Below are 26970 nucleotides of genomic sequence, written 5' to 3' on the forward strand. Positions count from 1 at the left end.
GCAGCATAAGTAATGCTTATAAAACATCAGTATTAATTAGTACAGCAATAAATATGTTGTCAATATAGAGAACCGATTTATGTATGTTGTAAGTAAATAATCAGCATAGAGAATATACTGATGTACAATATCAGTAAATTATCTATAGAGAGAATAAACTGATATACATTATCAGTAAAGTATCAATAGTGAGAAAAGACTGATGTACATTATCAGTAAAGTGTGAACATAGAGAATAGATCAATCTACATTATCAGTAAAGTGTCAATACAGACAAAACACTTATGTACATTATCAATCAACTGTCAATATTGAGAATATTTTATTTACATTATCAGTGAAGTGTCAATATTGTGAATTGATTGATGCATAACCCTTCATGAAGTTTCAGTCAGTGAATTCATGAACTCTAAACATAAAAAAATATACATTCAACATAATTTATCATGTTTATACAAAAAGTAAATTTTTGAATCACATATGCAATGAAATATATTTTAACAAAACAATCAATTAAATACATGTGCATACAATATCAATACGATTTCACCCACTCAGAGAGATTTGAACCTTTTCACACAAAACGTTGGTCAGGTGTACCAGTAAAGGTTGAAACTGAGGTAAACATGTCCTGGAACTCTCCCTGTAAGGGAGGAAGTACAACGTTACTGTATTTGGTTCATTGTTGTACTGATCAGCACAATTAATAGATATTTGCTCATTTAAAAAAAAAACACAAAAAACACACTCTTTTGACATGAGGTATTATCAATATCTATTTCATGTTATTTCTGAACTTCAAACTGTCCATCAAAGACTTAATATCTAAACAACTGTGAAGATTTGGCCAGGAATTGAGTATTTCTTGATGACATTCCTGACTCCTGACCTTGAAGGTCAGACATGAAGGTCAGAGGAGTTGAAAGGTTGATGACGTCAAGCATGGTGACAATTTCACAATCATATCCAAACATCTTTCACTGAATGCTGCATGTAGCCAAGGTCCGTCTGCTCTCATCTTAAGGTCAAATGTAGCATGTCTGTTTGTGAACTATGTACAAAATCTGGTCTGTTAATTTGTCCTTGCCTGTCTTTGTGAGGTAGATTTCTGGTGGTTCCAGGCAAATCTTGCATAGCTGACACCCCTCCACCATTGAAGACTGCTCCTGATTATCTCCAGCACAACTGATGAGGCCAAAGGCAGACTCATCCAGACACTCTTCCTCTCCTGTGGACTGATCCAGACAGCCTATCACTGCAGTGAACTCATCTAGACACCCCTTTACTGCAGTGACTCCACCTGACACCCAATCACTACAGTGGAATCATCCAGACACCCCTTCACTAAGGTAAACTCATGCATTCATGAAAGACATTTCTCAATCTGTGTAGCATGGTGCCACAGTGTTGTGAAGCAGTTGACTGCACTGGTGTGGTTGTCCACGCTGCCTCCTATCATGAAACTTGTCATGATATTGAGAGAGGTGATATCTGCCTGGTAATGGAGGCGAATAGTCTGGCCATGGTATGTACACATTCCTTGTCATGTGCATTGTACTCCCTGGACGTCGGAAGGTGGGGAGTCTCTCAACACCCATCTGTTGAAACATAAATAAAAACATATAAGACCTTGGTCCCCAAAGCAAATGTTATCACCATCTTTGTTTTGGTATTGCTGTTGGTTAGTATAAATATGAACATCCTCCACCAGAGATAATTATATGACAAATATTTATTTTCATGTGAAAAATGAAACAATTATGAAGAAAAGTATTTAATTCTTAACAAAAGCTTTATTCAGTTTTACTAGACATGATGCTTCATCATCATCTTAGCTGTTATTGATAAAATGTTTTTAATATCCTACAAATACTTTTTACTATCTCGTAACCATGTTAACTCACACTAGCTACTGAAGTCTACAAAGACCCAAGAGTCCTGCAAGAGACAGACAAGCTTGTGTTAGCATGCAGAGGATTAGTACAGACACAAGCCATGCTGATATTTCAGTAAGAACTGGTTACATTTACGCTCTGTTGTACAAACATCATGATGATGATGATGATGATGATGATGTTTTGTTGTTGAAAAGTTGACAATGTGCAATGTGACATTTTTTTGCAACTTTACCTTGAAGCACGAACTATTCCGGACATATGACAGCTGCCAGAAAAAAGAATCGAGTCCGGACTAGACAAACCAAATGTTCATAATATGAGCAATGAACCAGGCCACCACAGGCTGCTGGAGACCAATTATAGTTACTACAGGCTTAGGTAACATTGTCCCAAGTAATGCTAGCATTATAAGACCTATACTACATGCACAGGTAAAAATAAACCTCTGCCAGCCAAGCCACTGAAGATATTTGTTTACTCTGAGGAATATCAACTGTTATCAGAAGACTCTATGGAAAACTGCACTGTTTCAGAAATTCTAGAAACATATGTATTCATGAAATATTCAATTATTTTTGTAAAAATCAGTAAATTGCAACTGCCATGGACTCCACTAGCATATGTAGTCATTTTCTTCATTCATTTGCATTGTGTCAAAGAGTCTACTCCAGCCATGTTTTCAGTGAATGCACAAAGAAAATGAAGATGGCATTAACAGACATTTGACATGTGCTGGATAAGTTGTTGAAAAAGAGAAACAACTAGACACCTAGGTAACACCACAACAATTAAGGAGAAGCAACCAGGTATCACCACACCACAAGGAAGGCATGTAGGTCATTAATTAATTAATTATATATCTTAACTGTTTTAGGTGAGACTTTATCATGAAGTCAGCTGAACAGTCATATTCTGTCTGCAAATGTTGATTTCATTTCCAATGTCTTGTGCATAGGTAAAGAATGAATCAAAAACATGGCTCTGCTGTAGAAAACACCTCAGCACTAGGATCTATGTAAGCTGTTTTAACCATGGGAGTTCAGGTCAACTTGATCATCTTAGTGCAAAGTTTGCATAGTATAAAAATACTCAGGACTAGGCCTGTGGGTATTAAGGCTGCCATCATGATGAGTTGAGTAAATCTACAGTGATGTAGGCTATAGAAATGCAGCACTTGTGGAATGGATGACTGTGAAAAGTAATCACGATCAAGGCCAAAGAGTAATTGTCACTCAGTGAAATGGATGCCCTAGAATACCAACCCACACGTGTACTAACAAAAACAAGGACAAAAACATCACCATGCACTAGTCATAAAGAGTGCTCATGGGAGAAAAAGCAGGATGTGTTGGACAATACAAAAACATGTGATAACATCATCACATCTGTGTGAGATGTTAAATATTGTAGGAAACATGCACACTGCACACGACACACGACCTTGACCTTGCTAGTTCACATCCTGTTGAAGCAGGAGCAGGAAGAAAGCAATACATAGAGAGCAGCTCAAAACTTCAAGGCTGGATAACAAATATGTCTTAATTTTTAAGACATATCCAATCCATTCCAAGTTTAAACATTGTGAAATGTTAACATCAAAGAGGATCCTGCTGAGCAATGATTCATAAATGTTGTGATATGACTGAGGATTGGTTCTTTCACTCAGTTGTTTCAATGAAATTATCAAAGTGATGCAATTCATTGTCATAGCAAAATTGTGACAAATACAACAGTTTTTTATCAACTTGATCAGAAATTCCCCCAAAACGTTGTTGATTTGAGTCTCAATGAAGACTTGTCACACCATCGCCAGTTAGATTTTTATTGGACATCAAGCATTTGACCTGCTGCCTTGGAGGTTAGACAAGCAATAAGTAAGTGAGTCAGTTTGGTCTCATGCTCAGTGTTCCAGCTTAATAACAGGAACTGGTAACCCTGACAGCCAGATAAAGCAGTGGCTGATAGCACAAACAACAATCCAGGATGTCTGATGAGACGAGATATAATCTAATCACACAGACACCACCCAATCCACACATGGCTACCACCCTGTCCTTGCCTAGCTAGTTCCCTTGACCAGTATTGAATATGGAGGGACTAAAGTAAGTGTCCTAGATTATTGTCTTCCGATGTGAGGGAAAAAAATAACTCAACATATGTTACAACTATAAAGATCTTGTACGAGGTGACCTCCGTTCAATCCATTCTAATTTTAGCTACCCCCAAACTTGCCTTATACACTTAATATACAGTATGCATTTGCTTAAGAAAAAAGTTCAAAACTTTCAAGGTTTATTCCAAAAGTGTTCTCCTCAAGACTAGTAATAAACAGTTCAGACTGGTGTCTTCCTACAGGAGTATTTGAAAATAGGACTCCCCAGAAATAAGTTGCCGACTTTCAGTGTTAATGCCAAAACGTTTTCCCTATAATATATATTTCAGACTTCTGATGTCTGAGTATTTGAAAACATGATACACCTAACTCATACCTTTGAATCGTGATTTCAAGGTCAAATAACAAATGCAGATAAGTGTTGGGAGTAAATTTGAAAATCAATCAGTTTTCATTTTGACTTTCTGATTTCTGCAAAGCCATGGATGGAAGGTTGGGGGTGACATGAAACAAACAACTTACACCGGTTCAAGAAGAGGCTAAAAACAGAAATATAAGTGAGAGTATTAATAGTTTCATTTCATTGTTGTGTGCAGCTTAACAACACACTCAGCAATATTCCAGCTAGGTCTGTAAATAATCAAGACCGGACCAGATAATCCAGTGATATTATGATCAATGATTATGGAATTGGGTGAGTGAGATTATTCAATGCCACTTTTAGTGATAAACCATCAATATCCCTTTGGGGACACCTCAAATGGGCTTCACACATTGTACCCATGTGGGGAATCGATCCCGGGCCTTTGGCGTGAGGAGTGAACGCTTTAGCCACTGGGATACCCTTCCACCCTATGCATTTTGGGAAAAATGTTGAAATGCATCAACCAAGTCAGCTAATCCTGACAGTCTCCTCTTGTGACAAACATGGGTTGTTGGTGAACAATTCTAGCCTGCATCTTCATAGGGAATATTTCACGGACACCTCTGCTGTTAGCTGATTATACTGACAATAATCTAACTGTTTCCAATCATCATATAATATGTCAAACAAGAGTCATCAGAGGATGACATATCCCCCTGGCCCCCACATATTTGGAAGGTCAAATCATTTGAAGGTTACTTGATGTTTTTTTAGACTAAGTTTGAATCCTTTCCATGGAAATCATGAAAAATATAAATGCCATAAAAATATAAACAGCAAAAGGCACCACTTCAAGATCTGCCTCATATATCTGCCAAGATCTGTAGAAAGATATCAAATGGTTTTCCAGTTGCGCTCTGGAAACGAAACCCATCCCTCCAAGTTGAGACTAAGTCTGAAACGTTTCCATGGAAACCGAGAAAATAATAAATCACAAAAACCTGTACATAGCAAAAGGCACAACTTTGGGGTCTGCCACACATATCTAACAAGTTTTAATGACAGATATTAAAGAAGTTTTTGAGTTTTGAGTCCGAAACGTTTCCATGGAAACCGAGAAAATAAGAAATTACAAAAAACCTGTACGTAGCAAAAGGCACCACTTTAGGTTCTGATATATATCTACCAAGTTTTGCTCAAAGATATTGAATGGCTTTTGAGTTCTACTCCGGAAATGAAGCCCACCCCACCATTAGACTAACACCAAAATGTTCCATTGAAAAACAAAAAAAATATATATGCCAAAAATCTGTAAATAGCGAAAGACACAGCCATAGTCTGAGATTACTATATCTATCAAGTTTTGTCTAAAAATATTGAACGGTTTTGGAGTTATGCTCTGGAAACAACCTGATTACGGATGGATGGACGGACGGACAGGTGAGGTGTCGACTATATCCCCCCCCGCATTACATGCCGTGGGGATGAACCCCCCACAAAAAAAGGTGGCACTGAATGAGAGGTTGAAATGCTGCACATCGAAAATTGTGGGTCATCACATGAATGAACTTCTACAGAACATCTGCTGAAAGAGAATGTTATTGATTAAGATTCAGATCCACTGTGGACACTATGGTAGAATCATGCTTGAATGTTTTATGAGACACTAAATATGGATGTGCAACTTTTTATCTTTACACACGTTTCTTGGCTAATGCTTGCCCCTTCATCAGGGGAATTACAGTCAATACTTACAGAGGTATGTATATAAATACACACACTGAAGAGCAAAAGAATTGCAAGTTTCGAAAAAATGCACTCCTGTTTATGTCTTCTATTTAAAAGAAATCAGCTACTCCACCAGGCATTGGCATTGAGAAGGAGTGAGTGAGTGAGTGAGTTAGTTTAGTTTTACGCTGCACTCAGCACTATTCCCGCTATATGGCAGCTGTCTGTAAATACATGAGTCTGGACCAGACAATCCAGTGATCAACAACATGTGCATCGATCTGCACAATTGGGAACACATGACATGTGTCAACCAATTCAGCAAGCCTGACCACTCGATCCCGTTAGTAGCCTCTTATGACAAGCATAGTCGCCTTTTGTGGCAAGCATGGGTTGCTGAAGGCCTATTCTACCACGGGACCTTCACTGGTGGCATTGAGAAGGAAGGCACCCTGGTATCAGGTAGGGTTTAGACCGTTTACGCTGGATGGCCTCCATTAATTTCTGTTTACGACAATTGCTAGTGTTGATCGCTAAGATTTGTGTGTGTTGCTGGTTATTTGTTTTGGTGGTGTGTTGTTTAATACTCTAATCAGCAATATTCCAGATACCGGTATATGGCAGCAGTCTGAAAATAACCGAGGGTGAACCAAACAATCCAATGATCAACAGCATGAGCATCGACATACACAACTGAGATACGATGATGTGGCAACCAAGTCAGCAAGCCTGACCACCTGATCATGTCAGTTGCCACTTAAAACACGCATGAGTTGCCGAAGAGACCAGTTCTAGTTGTATCTTAATGGGCTGGCAGACGACGTTGAAAAAGACTGGAATTTGAATTTCTTTTCAATTTTTGCATCAATTTTCGTCTTATGCCTCATTAGAATGATCTTTTCAATGTCTTGGTTTTGATTTCTATAAAGCCATAAAGCTTAGCCTCACATCTTAACATGATGAATGGTTCCTTGTGCAATAGGCTATGAAATGCATTTCAATACAATATACCATCATTTCTTTCACAATTTACCACAGTTTTTATTTACTATTTACCACATTTTTTATTGCAATTTACTGCAGTGTATTACATTTTACTGCATTAATACAAGTAATGTCACAACTGGGACACCAGAAATGGGCTTCACACTTTGTACCAATCAGAGGCATCTAACCAAGGTTGTCAGTGTAACAAGTGGATGCTACGACCCTTAGGCTACACCCCCATTACAGTTCCTTAGATGATACAGTCCTACTTGGATAACTGTGGTATTTCTAGAGCAAATACATGCACCAATATTGCAAACAGTTTTAAAATATCTACAATACCTAAAATAATAGTTCACTTCTGTTGCAAGGATGACTAAACCTCCTACCTGAACATGACCATTGGGACTATTAGTTGTGGAGTTCTCGTCCTTCACTACTGTGATGTGATTGGTCGATTCATCTGTTTTATAGCTGGACTCGTAAGGCTGTGGACCAACCCAGCTTAGGATAACAGGGAGGTAGGCCAATCCATGGAACAGCCCGAATATCACAACAGTCATGAACACCTGGCCAACATACATCACCATGCATCACCTCATGCTGCATTCAAGCTCGACAGAAATGAATATGAAAACTATCCTGAATAATAACATCAATATTTTGTTGAAGACCATGTCACAAGATGTTAACCTCTCCAGATCCAAATCTTATATATTGCAAATATGAAAAACATTCTTGCATGATTTAAAAGTATTTTATATCTTTAAAAGTCCAAGAGAGTGATATATTTCCAAAATTACCCAATGAAAATTCACCAGCCAGTTGGGCCAGTGACTGTGAAGATTAACTGACCTGACTGGATTTTTACCAGCCACTGACTAGCAGGCTAGGGGCTGTTTTGAACACTGAGCATGAAAATGAGCATAAACACGTTTGTCATGCAAAGAGTTTAACAGACTGTTGAAACTGTGTCTGGGTCTATGACAGAGGTACCGCAAGGAACCTTGGGTAGGAGAGTTGATAAGAAGCTGCCATTACCCGGAAGAACAGGGCAAATCCATAACTAGAGCTGTTTGCCAAGAGGACGAAGGCCAGGAAGGTACTGAAGCCACCGTTGAATACCGCGGGACCGATTGTCTTCAGTGTCAGTATTGACCGATCTGAATCAAAATTTAACATGTAAACATGTAAATTTGTATGACAAAATTGATATTTTATACATATCTTGACTCATGCCATATTGCTCATCTCCCTTTCCTGTTGAATGGGTAAGTGAAAACTTGAATCTCTTTCAGTGTCCTGAAGCGAACATATAATCACTCACTCTGGAGTTACCTCCCTTATTCCAGTCAAAAAAGATCCACCTGACCAAAGGCATGTCTGTCCTCACTCTCAATCGCCCAAGTGGGTAGTTCTTCAGGGTCCCTTTGAAGGGAGATAGCAATATAGCAACATAGCTTGAATCATGATAAGGAAATACATACATCATTCCCCTGAATGACAAGTTATCACCACTTGCGAAAGAATCTAGCCAGTCTTGTAGTTTGGCCAAAAGACCTCCATGACAACTGCCTGCACCGATATCTCAAAGCTAAATTTTTACTCCGAACCGAAGTTGATCCTCCATGCTTGTTAAATCCCAATGGACACATGGAATAGCCAGTCAGTTAGTAAATGGCTACACAGAGTATCAAATGACAGTTCTAATGCTGATCTTCTCAATACCCTTTTTAAAAAAAAACCTATCATGCATGAATGATGTTATGCAATATTTCAGCAATATCATGGGGTGGGACATCTGACACAGGCTTTACATGATACCATATGGAGAACTGAACATTCAACATGATGAGCAGACTCTTTAACCAGTAGACCTCCTCACCACTCATTAAGAATTATCTTGTCTTTGAATGTTCCACGGATTTTTGAAGTGACATGATCATATTTTCACATATTACATTGTCTTGGTGTGATGGGACCTGAATTTTAATGGCCCGTAAAGCTCACTGCCTGTGTGACTCACAGTTCCGGTCTCCATGCACTGTCATGAAGGTATGACCTATATGTGCAGAGTAGTCAACAGCGATGCCCACGGACAGGATGAGGAGGACGCTGCTGGCAGTGTCGATTGTCACACCCCACAACTCCAGTGCTCCAGCAACATCAATCTGCGACATCAACAACGGAATAGGAAATATTCGCCATCTTGCAATATAGCAGGAATATAAGACCATAAAACAGGAATAACGCAAAATTGTAGAAATGTGTTATCCGAAATATCGAATCCCTGGCATGTAATAATTAAGAGTCACTGAATGTATACGACTTGTTACATAATTGTTGCTACATGTGTCTGTAATATAAAATCAATCCCAAAATACTCTTGAAGCAGAAATGACAAAATGATTAGAACTCGTTTGATCAGGGCCTCTTTATCACTCATCAAAACCATGGAGAGTCATATGACTTCATATTGACTGCTCTGAGAGTTGCCAAGACATCCCGTGCATATTACCAAAAGTTAAATAAATGTCTTTCATTTCCTCTAACAGATCTGACAGATGTAGTGTGGAGCTTATTGCATGCCTTGACAATTCATGACTCACCAGAGTGAAAACAACACAGGAGAAGACAAGCACTGATGTCCAGATGTTTGCAATTAACAACAGCGTCACCAACAGCACACAGCCACCGGCCAGACCCAGGTTCCGGTACAGCTCCGACAACAGCACCTACATGTCAATAACCCAAACTGCTCTGACATAACAGAACACCTACAGCTCTGTTACAACAGAACACCTATAGCTTTGTCACAACAGAACATCTACAGCTCTGTCACAACAGAATGTCCAGAACATTACTTGCAAAGAGTACTTGGATGGTGTGACAATAACACAATAACACCCAAAATTAAGAGCAAGTCAGTTGAGTTTAGAGAGACAAAAAGAGGACTGTATATCTCGTAAACTGGTTCCAAAAATGCTGATATTATATGTGTAAGTCGCAGATTTATGAATATGATTTTCTGTCTGATAGCCAAGATTATTGGTTTTATCAAAGATGTTGTCATTTAAACCTTATTACTTCAACAAGCTTTTCCTCCTTTCACATACCTGACATACTGCAACTGACATACTGTAACTGTCATACTGTAACTGTCATACTGTAACTGACATACTGTAACTGACATATTGCAACTGACATACCATAACTGACACACTGTAACTGACACACTATAACTGACATACTGCAACTGACACACTGCAACTGACACACACACTATAACTGACATACTGTAACTGACATACTTGACATACTGTAACTGACATACTGCAACTGACATACTATAACTGACGTACTGCAACTGACATACTATAACTGACATACTGTAACTGACATACTGCAACTGACATACTATAACTGACATACTATAACTGACATACTGTAAATGACATACTATAACTGACATACTGTAAATGACATACTATAACTGTCATACTGCAACTGACATACTGTAATTGACATACTATAACTGTCATACTACAACTGACATACTGTACTTGACATACTGTAACTGACATACTGCAACTGACATACTATAACTGACATACTGTAATTGACATACTATAACTGACATACTGCAACTGACATACTGTAATTGACATACTGTAACTGACGTACAAACCTTGTTAGTCTCGTATGTCAGGTAACTCTGAGAGTAGGCAAACGCCTGATATTTGGGCAGATCTTCATCCGAGTATTGTGGGAAGCGGATGTCATCGATTATGCGTCGTAAATCTTCCATCGCTGCTATTTCATCTGCTGAGTCTGGCTGTAAGGTGTGCCGCAGTGTCATGTAGGAGGCCTGGAACAGGAACATGACACACAGGAACATTACAAACAAGGACATGACATTCAGGAAAATGAGTGAGTGAGGGAGTTCAGCTACAAGGGCAGATTTAACTCTATGCTGCTTTTAGTAATATTCTTTGATGTTCAGGAAGCACGATGTTTAGGAATGTGACAGACATGGCCATGACATACATTTATAACAATTTTCAGCTCACCTCTATACTTATTGGTGGCAGTGTTGAATTCATCTTGACATATCTGGCAAGCTGGATTCCTGGGCCTGTCAGGAATGTGTACATTGAGTTGTAGAACTCCGCCTCAGATGTCGGGACTATACCTGTAACACCATTGAAAGAGACATCACAGCTTACTGGGACCTTCTTGTAGATAGTAATAGACAGGAAGTAGACAGTGAATACAAAATGCCTTTTAAACAGTGATCAAATGCAAAAACTGTTTTATTGGAGATAAATAGATTCTAGTACTTTGGGGTGCTTCAAAGGTTGTCTGTTATGACAGAATTTACACAATAAGGTCCATGAGCTGGATAATATGCATTGTAACCCAGAAATCTATACTAACCCCTTAGGCAGATTCATCCAAAACTTATCACCTTAGTGTAGCAGAAAATGCACATGTGTTATGTTCAGGGCAAGCGAGAAGTTGTGTTGCAAACACCACTTAGAAGACTATAGAAGTAATATCACAGAGTGCACTCTAAATGTAGGGAAAGTCTCCAACCCATGAGCAAGGGCATGGTCTTGACAAACCTGTGGTCAACCCACATTCACAGGTTCCTGACATACCCAAGGGACACAACTCTGTTGTGTTGCCCAAGGTGCTGGCATGCAGATGAGATGTTGCAACTTTAAAGTTTGTCTACATAGTTTTGAAAGCAAGTTACTGTGACATATATGCAAAATTAACATGAAGACAAGCTGCAGGCAACTAAAGATGACAGCTGTTAATGTTTCAAATATTACCATACATAGCAAAGAAAAATCAAAACAACATGCATTTGACAGAAAAAAATGTTCAAACAAGTCAACTTCAAACCAGACTCTTGTAATAAGAACTTGTTATGCAAACATGCACCATAAAATTGTATTCCTCTGAACAAATCAGAAAACAAGGCAGTCAACTTGTAGTCTCATGCTGGCTCAGCCAATGTTTGATTGTTTGCTGTTGAATGATGTTTAATGACACACTCAGCACTATTCTGGCTATATGGCAACAGTCTGTATTTAACTGAGGAAAAAGTAATTGAGAAAATCTAGTGATCAATCTACACAACTGGGACATGATGACATGTGTCAACCAAGTCATTGGTCACAGAAAACCAAGTCTAACCCTGATCCACACAGGTCAAGTCAATGCTTGAATGCAAATTAAAAATTGAACAATAGCTTTGGAGCTGACCACAGTGCAGTAAAACCTCATTGACCTCTCTGGTTCTCTCAAACAAGCCGATCAGTTTTCACTTTTAACCACTATCGAAAAGAATTTCACAGACACAAAAAGAAACTAAGACTGAACCACATAACACTCAGTGGCTTACAAGAAGGAAGTCTGTGGTGCTAAATGCTGTCATGGCATGCAAGGTTAGTACAGAATATACTGACAGATATGAAGAGATTAGAATATACACAATCTCATTGTACACTTACTAGTAGTAGTACCGCCAGTATCTGTAAGCAGGTTAAGACAACAATAAAGAGCTGCAATGTCACGTTATCACTGTGTTATCTTCAGTATGGTAAGACAATGTAAGGCATGACTATAAACCTGTAAACTTACTTCCATAAACTGTAATAAAACTGAAGAAAGTATTTAATGAAAGAAATACAATTGATGAGAAAAATGTTCAAATTGTCCTACTATTCATGAAAATTACATGTAATGACATTAGAATGTTTATCGGATAAATTGCAACAGAAATGTAAAGGGTCTTGAATACTGTTATCTTCATGTTTATTTACGAAACACCCTGACAGGCACAGGTGGTCTTTACTAATGACCTTATGGACTGCAAGACACCTTCAGCTATCAGTGCACATTTGTACAAAGCAATCACAGCACTCAGGTCATATTAAATCTGGGTTAATTGAAGCACTTTTTTGCAAGCAGATCCAGATTGATATCTATGTCATATAAACGTTTTGAGTCCTTAAGTTTTAAATAAAAAAGAATTGAATCATCTTGCCTTGGGAAAATAAACCAGTGAATGATGGCATGAAAACAAAGTGTCACTTAACACAGTGAAAGAATCTGTTACAAGCTGGGAATCGTTTCTGCTCTGCAATCCTCCACATTACTGTTCTTTGTTTTTACCAAATGAGAAGTGAGTCAGTTGGATTTTACTACACTTTAACAAAATTCCAGAAACATCATGACAAGATACACCAGAAATGGGCTTCACACAACATACATGGATGTGACTGGAGAAAAAATGGATACAATTTTATGCCGTGGAGAATCAAATCAGAGTGATGATTGAACTGACTAAACATTAGGCTTACCAAATGCCCTTTATGAACGTATGTACCCACCATTTCTTCTCCTCCAGTCCTGGAAGACTTGGAACCAGCTGGTGACCGTGCCATTCTGGGTGTATTGACTCTCGCTCACGAACTTGTACGCAGCATCAAGAGACTGAGAGTGTTCGTAGTAGTTGAATCCTCCTGGAAAACCACCAGCACCACCACCACCATCATCATCATCACTATATGATTGTTTGAGAATATATATACGAGGGTTGGCTGAAAAGTTCTAAGCCTCACTGTGAAAAAAAGTTACATAGTCCACGTTTGTAATTTATTTTTCTACATAGTCCCCTTCCAAGTTCACACACTTTTGCCAGCGATGCAGCAAGGCCTGAATCCCCGTCAGGAAGAAATCTTCTTCAGCTACCCTAAAAGAATCAGTCACAGCGGAAATGACGTCATCATTACTTGCAAAATGGCGACCGGCGAGTTCCTTTTTCATTTTGGGGAACAGGTGGAAGTCAGAAGGAGCCAAATCAGGTGAATAAGGAGGATGGTCAATGAGTTCAAAGCCACAATCGCGGATTGTTGACATGGCCACCACCGATTTGTGAACAGGCGCATTGTCTTGGTGGAAGAGGACACCTTTAGCGATCATCCCTCGTCGTTTGGCTTTGATTGCTTCTCGCAACTGGTTCAGTAGATCAGCATAGTATCTGCCGTTGATAGTTTGACCTTTTTCAAAATAATCAATGAGCAGAATACCCCTGGAATCCCAAAAGACTGATGCCATCACCATTCCAGCTGAAGGAACAGACTTGGCTTTCTTCGGAGCTGGTGAATCAGGATGCTTCCACTGTTTTGACTGTAGTTTTGTTTCTGGTTGAAAGTGATGTATCCAGGTCTCATCCATGGTTACAAATCGTGCCACAAAATCATCGGGATCTGCTTCAAAACGACGCAAATTATCAAGGGACATCTGGAACCTGACACGTTTCTGTTCTGCTGTCAAGAGCTTTAGCACCCATCTTGCAGAAACTTTCGTCATTCCTAATTCGTTGGTGATAATATGCTCAACCCTCTCATGAGAGATGCCCACTACACTAGCAATATGTCGAGTAGTCAATCGTCGATCATCCATCAACATATCGAGCACTTGCGTCTTGTTTTCTGGAGTGGTTGCTGTTGAAGGCCTTCCTGAGCGTGGGTCATCATCAAGGCTTTGTCTGCCACGCTTAAATTCTGCAGCCCACTTCTTTACCGTGGAAAATGAAGGAGCATCATCCCCTAGAGTGGAGACCATGTCAGCATGTATCTGTGTTGGGGACATCCCTTTCTTTTGCAAGTACTTGATGACTGCCCTGTATTCAGTTTTGTCCATTTCTGATGATTTCAGAGGGTAGGTTTACCAAAAGAGCTGTAGTTGAGATAAAAGTATTAGTACGTTTGTAGTTCTTGTGTCTATGATTCACTAAATGATTGTCCTCATTGGTGGCAAACACCTGTCTCCACCTGGTGGGGAAAAGCCACTCAGACTGAGAACTTTTCAGCCAACCCTCGTACATCCCCAGATGTATCCAGCAAACTTTTTTCTTACTGAGCCTCATTAACAAATCAATTAAAGTCAGTAATAAAACTAACTTTTTTTCCACAAAGCACACCTCAAGAAGGACAATATTTGATACCATGCACTTACCAAAGTATACAGCTGTGTCTATTCCTTCATCAGGGAAATATCTTTCTTTGGCCTTGACAAAAGCATAAGCATAGGAATCGCTTGGAATGTAGTTGACGAGGTCGAAGTCTTGTCTCAGGAGTATGAACCTCCACATGAACACACCTAGGAGGCCGAGAGTCGTCACAATCACTAGGATCTGAAATGTGATGGAAATACGGCACTTGTTTAATGCCAATGGCACAAGCACCACTATTCTACCTAATGAGAGTCATTCAGATAATCCTGCATAAAATTAATGTGAAAAATACATTTTCTATTAACAAATAACAGATTATAGCTGAAATAAACAGGAGTTTCTAGTTACATCAGGATGAAACATGTTCATAAGTACTGTGTCCAGTGTGCTCAACTGCTTGACAACAGCAGTAGTGTACATAACATTTTTTTTAGACGGTTTTAAATTAGCAGCATTAGAGTTATCTGCCCCTTCTACACAAAACTATGGCAGGCTGCTGGTATACTCATTTGACAAATTTCAGGATGAAAGAGTTTCCAACAGGTTGCCTGAAAACCATGGGTCTCAATGTAATTTACTGAATCTTCATTGTACATTCTTCGACATTCATTGATTTCCTAAATTAGTTCTTTGCATTTCAATTAAAAAACACCTCATAACAGGATAAAATAGAAGGTATATGAGGTACAGTGGTTTTGTTACTGCAAGATTTTTCTCTGGATATTTTGCAAACCAGGTGGGTTAAACTGCCATGGAATCATGTGTTGTGTCATGCATCATGATGTCATAACATTCCGGAATGACATGTCTGTGAAACTTCAGTGAGACCTCAATGAGACTTCATGAACAGAACTCCATTAGGGAAAGTAGCTTGTGGATTCTGTACTTCACAATGTCCATAAACACTGGGTGTATTGAGATGAAGAAAAGCATCTTCACTTCACAGACTTCATACCTGCAGGTGTTGCATTTGATAATGAAGTTAATAAGGCATTCTCACTTTCACAGGTAGTTTCATCAGCGCTCTGCCGTAGTACTTCTCCATGAATTTGGGCATGAAGGATGTCTGGCTGCAGTTGTTGGGTGTGTAGTCCTTGTGTTTGTAGCAGCAGATACAAGCATTCCGATGTGATTCTCGGCGCTTTTGGTCCAGTGATAAACACGCAACAAAAAACGTTGACTGCAGAACGTAGAGAGCCAGGATGCCCAATGCTGCATAGATACAGAAGGCACTGAGCGCTGGGATGACCTGAGGAACAATACAGCAGTTGTCAGATATTAGTTGTCTAATATGTGCAGACATTATAGTTCTCTCATACATCTCCTTGAAAACTTCCCTAAGTGGTTACCTACAAACTGTGATCCCAACATCATTTCTTTGCACAAAATCCTGTGAAGTATCTGGGGGTCAAAACCTTCAAGTACAATACTTCTCCTTCGTTTTTTTACAAAGATTAACTTCTTTGAGTGGTATCTAGAGGTTGGTGTGATGAACCATGGGGAAAGTTCTCTGTATTATAATGTAAGCAATGCTTCAGTGTAGATCCTTCATAACAGTGTTAGCATTTACACCAGAATGTTTCTTGTACTAATAATACAGAGGTTGTATATCCATAGAACTTTCCCCATTGTCCTTTACAAATATTATTTTCGTGTAAATTCCAAATAAGATCTCAGAAAACAGCAAACTTCACTATCAAAAAGCTGAAGAGTTGATTTGAAAGATAAATATTTAGATTATTGGTAATAATATTTTGAACAATACTTTGGTCTTCAGATTTCATCTATCCATGATGCATTAGATATGGATATAGTAATGAGCCTAATTGTGTTTGTATGTCATAATGTGCTTGTGTGGGTTTACATGTGTCTGCATAGTGTGTATGTAGCTGCTCGTACTTGTCCAGACTAACGTTTGGTTATAGTTCTAACAAACATACTCCAAGGCCAACTTACAGTTGATGCACCAATGCCGAATGCTACGATGTCTGTGATTGATGTGACAGTGACAGACACGCCAGCGTGCTTCATCATCACCGCAACTCTCTGTGGCAAGGGAAGTAACTGCTCCTCCGGTGTGAGATTCTTCCAAGCCTCCACGATGACGAACATGTCATCCACACCTATACCTGTGGGTGTCAGTCAAACATTCTTCATCTGCACAGATCATTTCGTGATAGAGCTTATGTGTCACAAATACCATTTCTGAAATATAACCTGACCATGTAAATCTGTGACACAATCTGCACATACACACATCTCCATGATGCAGCCTTAACATTTTGAACGGAAAGGGAAATTGTCATTTACAGGAACACATTCTATTCAAGTTATATTCAGCAAAATAGCTGCTAGCGTGTGGCAAGTAGTCTTCTAGAGTGCCAATAATTTTGGGAACAACCTATCCTGCTTGTCTTGTAAGGCTGTTTGTAACATATAAAGTTAAAAAATTCAACACAACTACAGTGAGAACAAGGATAAAAACAGTATCAGTGTTTAAAAAGTAAGTGAGTAAGTATAGTTTTATGCAAGTTTTAGCAATTTTTCTAAAATACTACTGCAAGTGACCCCTGAAATGAACCTCACATGAGGTGGGGAAACTGAACCCAGACCTTTTGCATGACCACTAAATGCTTTAACCGCTAGGCTACTTCACTGACCAGTGTAAAAAACAGCAACTGTAACAAAATGTTGGCTCAGCTTTCATAAATTTTGGTCCCACAACTGTAGATTTATTAAATGGAAGTGGTGGGGTAGCCTTGTGGTAAAAGTGTCTGTTCATCATGCTGAAGACCCAGGTTCAATTCCTCACATGGGTGCAATGTGTGAAGCTCATTTCTGATGTCCACTGCCATGAAGTTGCTGGAATATTGCTAACAGTGGCATAAAACTACACTCACATTAAATGTCTATACAACACATAACACTCACGAACAAGCACATACCAAGCAGAAGAAATGGCATGATCGACTGTATAGGGCCATATATCACATCAAAGACTGTAGCTATTCCATAGGCAAATAGTATTGCTAAACCGACACTGAACAAGCCAATGAGAGAGAGGTATATCTGAAACAATGGCAAGGCATCTTTACTATTGTAATAATGAAGACTTAGGGAAACATGTGAGATATGAACAGCGTTCAAAATACCTGCCTGCCCTGACCGGGATGGGTTAATGCAACACTGACCATATTCTCAAGATTCACCTGCCTGAAAGGTCGGGTTAAAATTTAGACATGTATACGAAGATATTCAGCATATTTCAGGATAATAACTCATTATTAATTCACATACAAATCTGAAATAATTAGTTATTTCTTTTCTTGCACTGGCATCAGTTTTTTTCAATACTTTACATGTTTACAATTAGCATTATTTGTGGGCAGGTAAGTTTTGGTCAAGGCTGGCAAGTTTTACATCTAACCAGCTTTTTGGAAGTTTCATACCTTGTATTAAATAATCAGAAATTACTTCTTTACCAAATCTGTAAGCTAGCTTTAATGATACAGTGGAAACAAAGATTTCTTTAAATGGCACTTAGATGTTGGTACATTGAACAAGGGGCATAATTCTATGGACTGACAACTTCTCTATCACAATGTCTGTGATGTTTTAGTGTAGCCATCAACATTATTATCAGGCAAGTTAGCACATTAACAGTGTCATCGGCACCAAAACACAACATTTATGACAACAAGAGGTCAATGTCTAGCCATAGAATTATCTCCCTTGTCAAGATATGTTTATCCTCTGAAGGGTTGCAAATGTTGAGGTCAATGTCTAGCCATAGAATTATTTCCCTTGTCAAGATATGTTTATCTTCTGAAGGGTTGCAGATGTTTACCACAATGTGTATGGTCCAGCAAGGCAAACCAAGATTCAAACCAAGGATAAGTGACTTTTGTTAAGACAAGGAGATGTAACATTAAACAGTATACCTTTGACAACTGACAACTATGCAACTCATGAGGGCCTTTGTGAAAAAAGTGAACAGATTTACAAAGTGCAAGACAAACCCTTTGCTCCACCATGTTGAACTTGCCAAGAGACAGCATGACGAACACAAAGACAATGCTGAATCCAGCAGACAGAAGTGTTGTGTCCTTATTAATGGCGCCGTAACCTTCATCGTCAAAACTACAACATAAATGGTTGCATACACTACCCTTCAATGGACCTAAAACCCTAATATTTTGACCATGCACCATTACACACTGATCAGTTTTCGGATACAAATCATGAACTGAAAATCTAAAATGAACGACAAAGTCATTAATATGGCCCAAATGCAAAATACTCTCCATGAACATGTCTACGATTATGTCAAATGTTTTGGCATGTATATAGCAAAGTGGAAGGTAAGTCCTGAAAGGTTTTCAAGTTCTGTAAAGGCCTAATTCAGCTAAAGCAAAACTTGTTGCCATGGAAATGCCAAAAATATTTTATTCAGAATTCCCAAACTACCAAACGGCACAAGCACACAACCACATCTGTCTGTGTGCCAGGTTTGGTGAAGAAATATTGAATGGTTTTAAAGTTCCATTCCTAAAGAAAGAAATGTGTGTGGACACATGCACAGAGTCCATTTTAAACCCCCTGCAAAACCCACTGTTGGGAATAATTTGCTTGATGATACACCAGGTATAATTACTGGTAGCATATACAAACCCATTTCACAATGTGTGAAGCATTCACATACACCCATTTGATTATGTGTCAGGTGTATCATTACCAGTGAAGTGTACACTACACCCTGCACTGGTATTTGTGAGAAGGATACAGACCCAGTTTATATCGTTACCTGCGAGAAGCGTAGACATACACCTCTAGGGTCTGCACAATGCCCTGACGAGCCAGGTTGATCACCTCCAACTCCCATGCCTTCACTGCCTCTAGGATCTGCAATGTAGAGTCACAGTGAAGGTGCATCACAGAATTACATCTCCCATCCCTGATGACCCAAACACCCAAACAAACACAACCCATCTGCTCGAACATGCATGCCGCCCAAACATTCAGGCACACACATGCCACCTCCATACTCCCAGTCTCATCCTACGTTTACCTCATCATCCTTCCTGAGGACCCAGGTGATCTGAGTGGCAGTGGCATCCTCAATGTCCCCTCCCTGTCCTCTATGTACGGTCCCTCCGAGCATGTTGGACACATCAAAATCTGTGCCATACACTGGGCTGAAACAGTGTTACAGCATCTGTGTACAATATTCAAGGATGTTTCCTAAAACTTAAGGTAAAATATACACTGGTAACAGAATGTTTTTTTCACCATTACTCAAGAACTTTTGACAAAAGACTGAAAATGTACCTTTTCTTGATGTTATTGATGGTCTGTAGGATCTGGCCTCGAGTCAGAGAACGGATGACAGTTTCATTGTATGACCAAATTTCCAATAAGCTTGTCACACGGCAGTGGTAGCCAGCTGCTGTTCGAACACTGAAATTGTCATCATTGGCAAACCATGTGTAAAACCTTTAAGGATAAAATATTAAAATCTTGTCAACATGTTTTATTCCTGCACATTAAATAATTTTTGCATTTATTTTCCATTACTAAGAGCATGTAAACTTCCTGGAAAATAATAATAGAAACACATGTCTCATGTTTATTTCTATCTGTCAGCAAAAATCTGTAAAATCACAAATGAGTTTTGACCAATGAAACACACCTGTAGCAGACATCTTGGTACCGCTTCCCTTCAACACTGATGTTGTTACATTTGCTATAGAAATCCAGCAGCTGAAATGAAAGTTGGTAGTCAACAGACATGTGAAATCAAAAAGATGGTATCAGTTAAAAGTTCCAATTGTCAGCAAAAAGACAAGGCAATATTTAAATGGTTATCAGCTAAAAATAGCCAAGCACAAGAAACCAAAACTTCACCATACTGTTATATAGCCATGATTAAATGATGCTTTTACTATCTAAGATTTCCATGCTTAAAATAATCTTATTAAATTCAGATCTTGTATTATAAAATTCCAACCCCTAAAAACTCAATTCCATGAATCAACAGGTACTTACAGCATTAAGGAATGGCTGTGTGAGCACATCTTTTCCTGTGACTATCATCGTCACATAGCGAGTTTCAGACGGAAAGTGTTTGTCCACCCATTTCTTCTCATTGACGATACGTGAACTCTGAGGTACCCACAATGCAACTTGTTCCTCCGTTTGTCTGAATGTTTTCAGCCCGAGACCACACAATCCGCATGTTGTGAGACAGAAGACAATCGTAATCCAGGGATGTTCGCCCACAAACAGACCGACCCTAGAATAAACACAACATAGTATATGATTCATACATAATGGCTATTGGTGGGAATATTCAAATTTCCATCACATCCACAAACCCATTTTCATCAATATTTGATGAACTCAAGGTAGAGTTTTTACTAGAGATGTCACGATGCATCGATAATGTATATCACAATACCCATGTCACATTTTGATACGTATCATGATTCCTAATTTTTGCGGCATAATTGTATCAATTTACTTACATTTGAACAATAATATTTCATATTTTATAATCGACCAAGAAAAGATTAGCATGTGGTCAATATTATTCTCATCTTTGTGTGTGAAAAATCATTTACAATTCTCATAACATCTAAAAACATGATACAACCGGAAATGTAAATGATATGTAAACATATTTAAACCAATCATGTCAAAACTAAATACTGTATCAATGCAGTTTTGAATGTATTAATATTAATATTTAGAAAAAGAATCCATGCTCCATTTGTTCCAATGAGTATTTTTGGGAGTAAACCTTTTAAGGAAAGTACAGATTCTGGCACACTAGTAAACTTGAGTGCCATCAGAGTGAGGGTTGCAACCCATGGATGGGACCTCACCTTAAGTACTAGAATCTATACCTTATTTTCTATGTGTAGTCAAAAATATATTATATGTTACATTTGACCACTTTCTAACTGGTAACCTGTATAAAAAATAATTTAAATATTGCACACAAAATGGAACCAAAATCTTGTGCTTCTTAATAACCTACACATGTACTAAAAGTACATTACATACCCCTGGTCCAAAAAGCATTAAAAAACCTTTGACTACTTTGGGTGTCATCATTACTTGGAACATGTATGTAGTGTCAGTTGCTTTGGTTGAGAGGTGTCTGACGAGAATATCACAGTGAGAGGAAATGCATATTGAAATAAGCTGGGAGTATTGTCTAAGTGAAGATGTTAACGGTGCTAGATAGGCAGGGACAGGAGCTAACTTTCAGCTGTGTGGACTAAATCAAATACATCACAACCCTGGGTTAAAAAAACACAAAACTTTTCACTTGAAGATATGCTTAAGTTCAATATATTACCAGTGTCAGCTATTTCCTGAATGTCGGACATTTTCCAAAATACTATTTGGGAATGATGGATGTGTAAAAAGAAACTAGCTAGGAGAAAAACATTTGAGGTGAGGTGAGGTGAGGTGAGGTGAGGTGAGGTGAGGTGAGGTGAGGTGAGGTGAGGTGAGGTGAGGTGAGGTGAGGTGAGGTGAAGGGAGGTGAGGTGAGGTGAGGTGATGTGAGGTGAAGGGAGGTAAGGTGAAGGGAGGTGAGGTGAAGGGAGGGGAGGGAAGGAGCAAGCAAGCATGGTTTAATGACTCTTTTAGCAATATTCCAGCAATATGATGGCAGTGTAAACCAGAAATGTGCTTTACACATGGTACCCATGTGGGGAATCGAACCCCCAGCTTTGGTGTGGCAAGCAAACACTTTCATTAGCCGGCTACCCAACAGCCTTACAGAAGGTAAAGAAGCTCACAATAACAATACAACAGTACATGCCCCCAACTGTTATCACTGGTGACAGTCACTTGTTGATAATACAACACAACTGTCAGTCTGGTCAGACGCATACATTATTTCCTCCTCCACCACAGCGTGGTATCTGATCTGGGACAATGTTTCCTGGTGTGGCTCAAGCTGTCCCCCCTCCAATGCCAGCAACTGTCATCACCAGCCTGATAACACTCTCCAACGTGTGGTACTACCGTAATTCAAATAATCAGATAACACACAGTAGTTCTCAGGTAGTGGCGGTCACTTGTGCCTCTGCACAATGTTCAATCAAGGTTGAGTGAGTGAGTGAGTGAGTGAGTGAGTGAGTGAGTGAGTGAGTGAGTGAGTGAGTGAGTGAGTTTTAAATTCACCATAGACGTGTTTAAAGTATATAAAGCCTGTCAATGAAGGACAGTAAAAACAACTAGAGCATTGCAGATATGAATATAAAACTAGTATGTAAATATGTAACAGATTAACCTAGGAGACAATACAATATACAGTGGCCTTGGAAACAGGGCCAGTAAAAGTACTCTAGTCACAAAAAAACAGCACCAAAATGCAATGAATATTTTTACCATTGTGAATATATAACATTATTTAGCTCCTATGAATATGCATGTTGTATGAATAAGAAATGGATTCAAATGGAGTTTAGTTTCATTGCGTTGATGTGAGCCATTGGGTTCAGTTTATTCAGTCAATTCCTCTGTCCATAACACACCACCAGGGTACAGTCTACTAAACACCATCTGGGTACAGTGCATAACACACCACCAGGGTACAGTCTATTAAACACCACCAGGGTACAGTCTATTAAACACCACCAGGGTACAGTCTATTAAACAACATCTGGGTACAGTCTATAACACACCACCAGGGTACAGTCTATTAAACACCACCAGGGTACAGCCTATTAAACATCATCTGGGTACAGTGCATAACACACCACCAGGGTACAGTGTATAACACACCACCAGGGTACAGTCTATTAAACACCACCAGGGTACAGTCTATTAAACAACATCTGGGTACAGTCTATAACACACCACCAGGGTACAGTCTATTAAACACCATCAGGGTACAGTCTATTAAACAACATCTGGGTACAGTCTATAACAAACCACCAGGGTACAGTCTATAACACACCACCAGGGTACAGTCTATTAAACACCACCAGGGTACAGTCTATTAAACACCACCACGGTACAGTCTATTAAACACCACCACGGTACAGTCTATTAAACACCATTTGAGTAACAGTCCATAACACACCACCAGGGCACTGTCTTTTAAACACCACCAGGATACAGTCTATTAAACACCACCAGGGTACAGTCTATTAAACAACATCTGGGTACAGTCTATAACACACCACCAGGGTACAGTCTATTAAACACCATTTGAGTAACAGTCCATAACACACCACCAGGGTACAGTCTTTTAAACACCACCTGGATACAGTCTATAACACGCCATTTAGGTACAGTCTATAACGCACCATCTGGGTACAGTCTATAACACACTATCTGGGTATAGTTGATAAAACACCACCAAGGTACAGTTTATAACACATCATCTGGGTACAGTCTATAACACACCACCAGGGTACAGTCTATTAAACACCACCAGGGTACAGTTTATAACACACCATCTGGGTACACACCACCAGGGTACAGTTTGTAACACATCATCTGGGTACAGTCTATAACAAACCACCAGGGTACACTCCATAAAACATCATCTGGGTACAGTCTATAACACACCACCAATCATACAGTCTATAACACACCACCTGGATACAGTCTATAACACACCACCAGGGTACAGTCTATACAACCACCAGGGTACAGTCTATAGCACATCATCTGGGTACAGTTTATAACACATCATCTGGGTACAGTCTATAACACACCACCAGGGTACAGTCTATAGCACACCACAAGGGTATGGTATATAGAACACAATCTGGGTACAATCTATTACACACCATCTGGGTATAGTCTACAACACACCATCTTGGTACAGTCTGTAAACACACCATCTGAGTACAGTTGATAAAACACCATCTTGGTATAGTTGATAAAATACCATCTGTTCAATATTCTCACTCCTATCTTATTCTCTAGTATTATTAAACATTATGCATGTTTGTTTATCACAGAATCGAAACAAAAAGATCTGTAGCAAGGAGAACAAAAAAACAGGAGGATGTTGTCAGTTTATAACCCATCTGCACCCAACAAGCTGTCAACACAGCCATGTGGGCCACACGTTGTACATTCCAGCTGATAAGGTGAAGATGAATCCACTCTCAGAGATTACACTATCGTCCCTTGTCACTGTGTCCACACATGCTGGTTGTCTGGACACAGAGCCCATCTCAGCTGTTCATGATACAGCAAGCATGTGCTAGTTTCAGCTATAAATTCAAGTAGATTCCTGACCATTGTTTCATTCTTGTTGATTTGTTAAAAACTATTTCTGAATTACAAATCAACCTCATTTTATAATAATAGTGCTTATGATGCCTTTCCTACACATATAACAGTATGAATAATAATAACAATCATTATTTGACATTTGTATTTATACTTCATATTGCAACTGGGTACGTCTGAAATCTTTATACCTAGCGTAATCTGTTTGTTACCATTACAGAAAAACTGTAATATGCTGCATGCATTATATTTTCAGCAAATCAATCGGTTCAGCATGACATCAATGACCTCATGTTGGTGTAGCTTTTTATGAAGTTAGTTCCCATAACACAAGCTATATATTTGGGACCTGTTTTGAAACATTTTATGACCTTTATATCTTGAAAACATAAGTTTTGCATTAGAAAAGACTTAATTCTGAAAAGAATGCTTATGTATATTCATGTTTATTGTGTTTCTTTCACGTAAAAAAATAATATAACAGAAGTGGCCTGGAATCATTGAAGCGTTCGTGCATCAGTGTCACCAACAGTCTGTCCCAAGGCATAACACTTGCCTCTTAAACAGCTTTTCACATGTACACAAGAAACCTGTGCCTGAAGTTAGAATGAAATCTCAACAGTTACTCATGATTGGCCCTGATGCCTACACAAAAGAAAGTATCACCATGTTATGGTACCATTTTCACTTAAAGTCAAGATGTAATTGGTGCCTGTGTCAAACCAGGGACCATATATGGTCTCTGGTCAAACTCAGATGTGAGTGAGTGAGTGAGTGAGTGAGTGAGTGAGTGAGTGAGTGAGTGAGTGAGTGAGTGAGTGAGTGAGTGAGTGAGTGAGTGAGTGAGTGAGAGGGTGGGTGGGTGGGTGGGTGAGTGAGTGAGTGAGTGAGTGGGTGAGAGAGTGAGTGAGTGAGTGAGTGAGTGAGTGAGTGTACCAAACATGTATGACCTGAGTAAGGTGCTTGATTGGACAGGAGTATTGACACAAGAATGGCCTCTGCTAGTTAGGCTAAACTTAGATGGATGCTCTCCCATTAAAACAAACAAGGCAAAGAAGCAGGAACTGAAAGCTAGAGTAACCCTGTAAACTGCATTGCTGTAATATAAGTTTGTGGAAGTCAAAGTTCAAGAAAGTTTCTCACTCACCTGTAAAATGCAGATTCCAGGGCCCAAATGATACCATTACTAGCCCGTTTTAAGCATGATGGTTTCTTCTGAGGAGTCGGCGTCCTTGATGGAGTATCATCAATGGTGAAACGAGCTGGAGATCGAGCAGTATCCGCCATATCTTCGCAGGAAGAAAATACACCCAGTGACTTTGTTTGATTTCAGGAATCAATGACAGCTAAGCCTAATGATTTTAATAACCTCTTGCTCGCACTGGGAAAGGTCAGGCTGTCATTATCACTATCGTGTATGAATGAATTAATGATGAAATAGTGATTGCACTTCTTGAGACTATCCAGATGACAGCCATTGCCGACTGTGTCAGGTAACACACTGCCTTCCCAACTCAGTCATCACTGAACGGTGAACCGACAGATAATCATTTCTTCGTACACCTCTCAGTAGTTCCAA

At 39.2% G+C, this 26970-nt stretch overlaps 1 protein-coding gene across 4 annotated transcripts; it reads right to left on the bottom strand.

Moving 5' to 3' along the window:
• Window positions 1–1478: 1478 nt before the first annotated feature.
• LOC137291287 (NPC intracellular cholesterol transporter 1-like) lies at window positions 1479–26935 on the bottom strand. 4 transcript variants are annotated; one of them, XR_010957253.1, is made up of 21 exons: window positions 26539–26935; window positions 21168–21414; window positions 20812–20882; window positions 20451–20579; window positions 20191–20317; window positions 19927–20024; window positions 19142–19262; window positions 18068–18191; window positions 17079–17251; window positions 16123–16371; window positions 15125–15302; window positions 13495–13626; window positions 12613–12633; window positions 11161–11282; window positions 10779–10958; window positions 9700–9825; window positions 9117–9261; window positions 8132–8253; window positions 7480–7659; window positions 1595–4550; window positions 1479–1561 (listed from the first exon to the last, which is right to left on the bottom strand). XR_010957253.1 is itself a non-coding variant. In XM_067822588.1 (20 exons), exons 1-20 carry the CDS (start codon window positions 26676–26678, stop codon window positions 4530–4532), a joined length of 2706 nt encoding a protein of 901 aa, XP_067678689.1. In that variant the 5' UTR covers window positions 26679–26935; the 3' UTR covers window positions 1516–4529. The 4 variants fall into 4 exon arrangements, 2 of the variants coding, with proteins under 2 accessions (XP_067678689.1, XP_067678688.1); XM_067822588.1 differs by having other exon boundaries at window positions 1516–4550; XM_067822587.1 differs by lacking the exons at window positions 1479–1561; window positions 1595–4550 and having other exon boundaries at window positions 6955–7659.
• Between the last annotated feature and the right edge of the window lie 35 nt (window positions 26936–26970).

Source organism: Haliotis asinina, chromosome 7 (assembly GCF_037392515.1).
Source record: "Haliotis asinina isolate JCU_RB_2024 chromosome 7, JCU_Hal_asi_v2, whole genome shotgun sequence".
NCBI classification, from domain to species: domain Eukaryota; kingdom Metazoa; phylum Mollusca; class Gastropoda; order Lepetellida; family Haliotidae; genus Haliotis; species Haliotis asinina.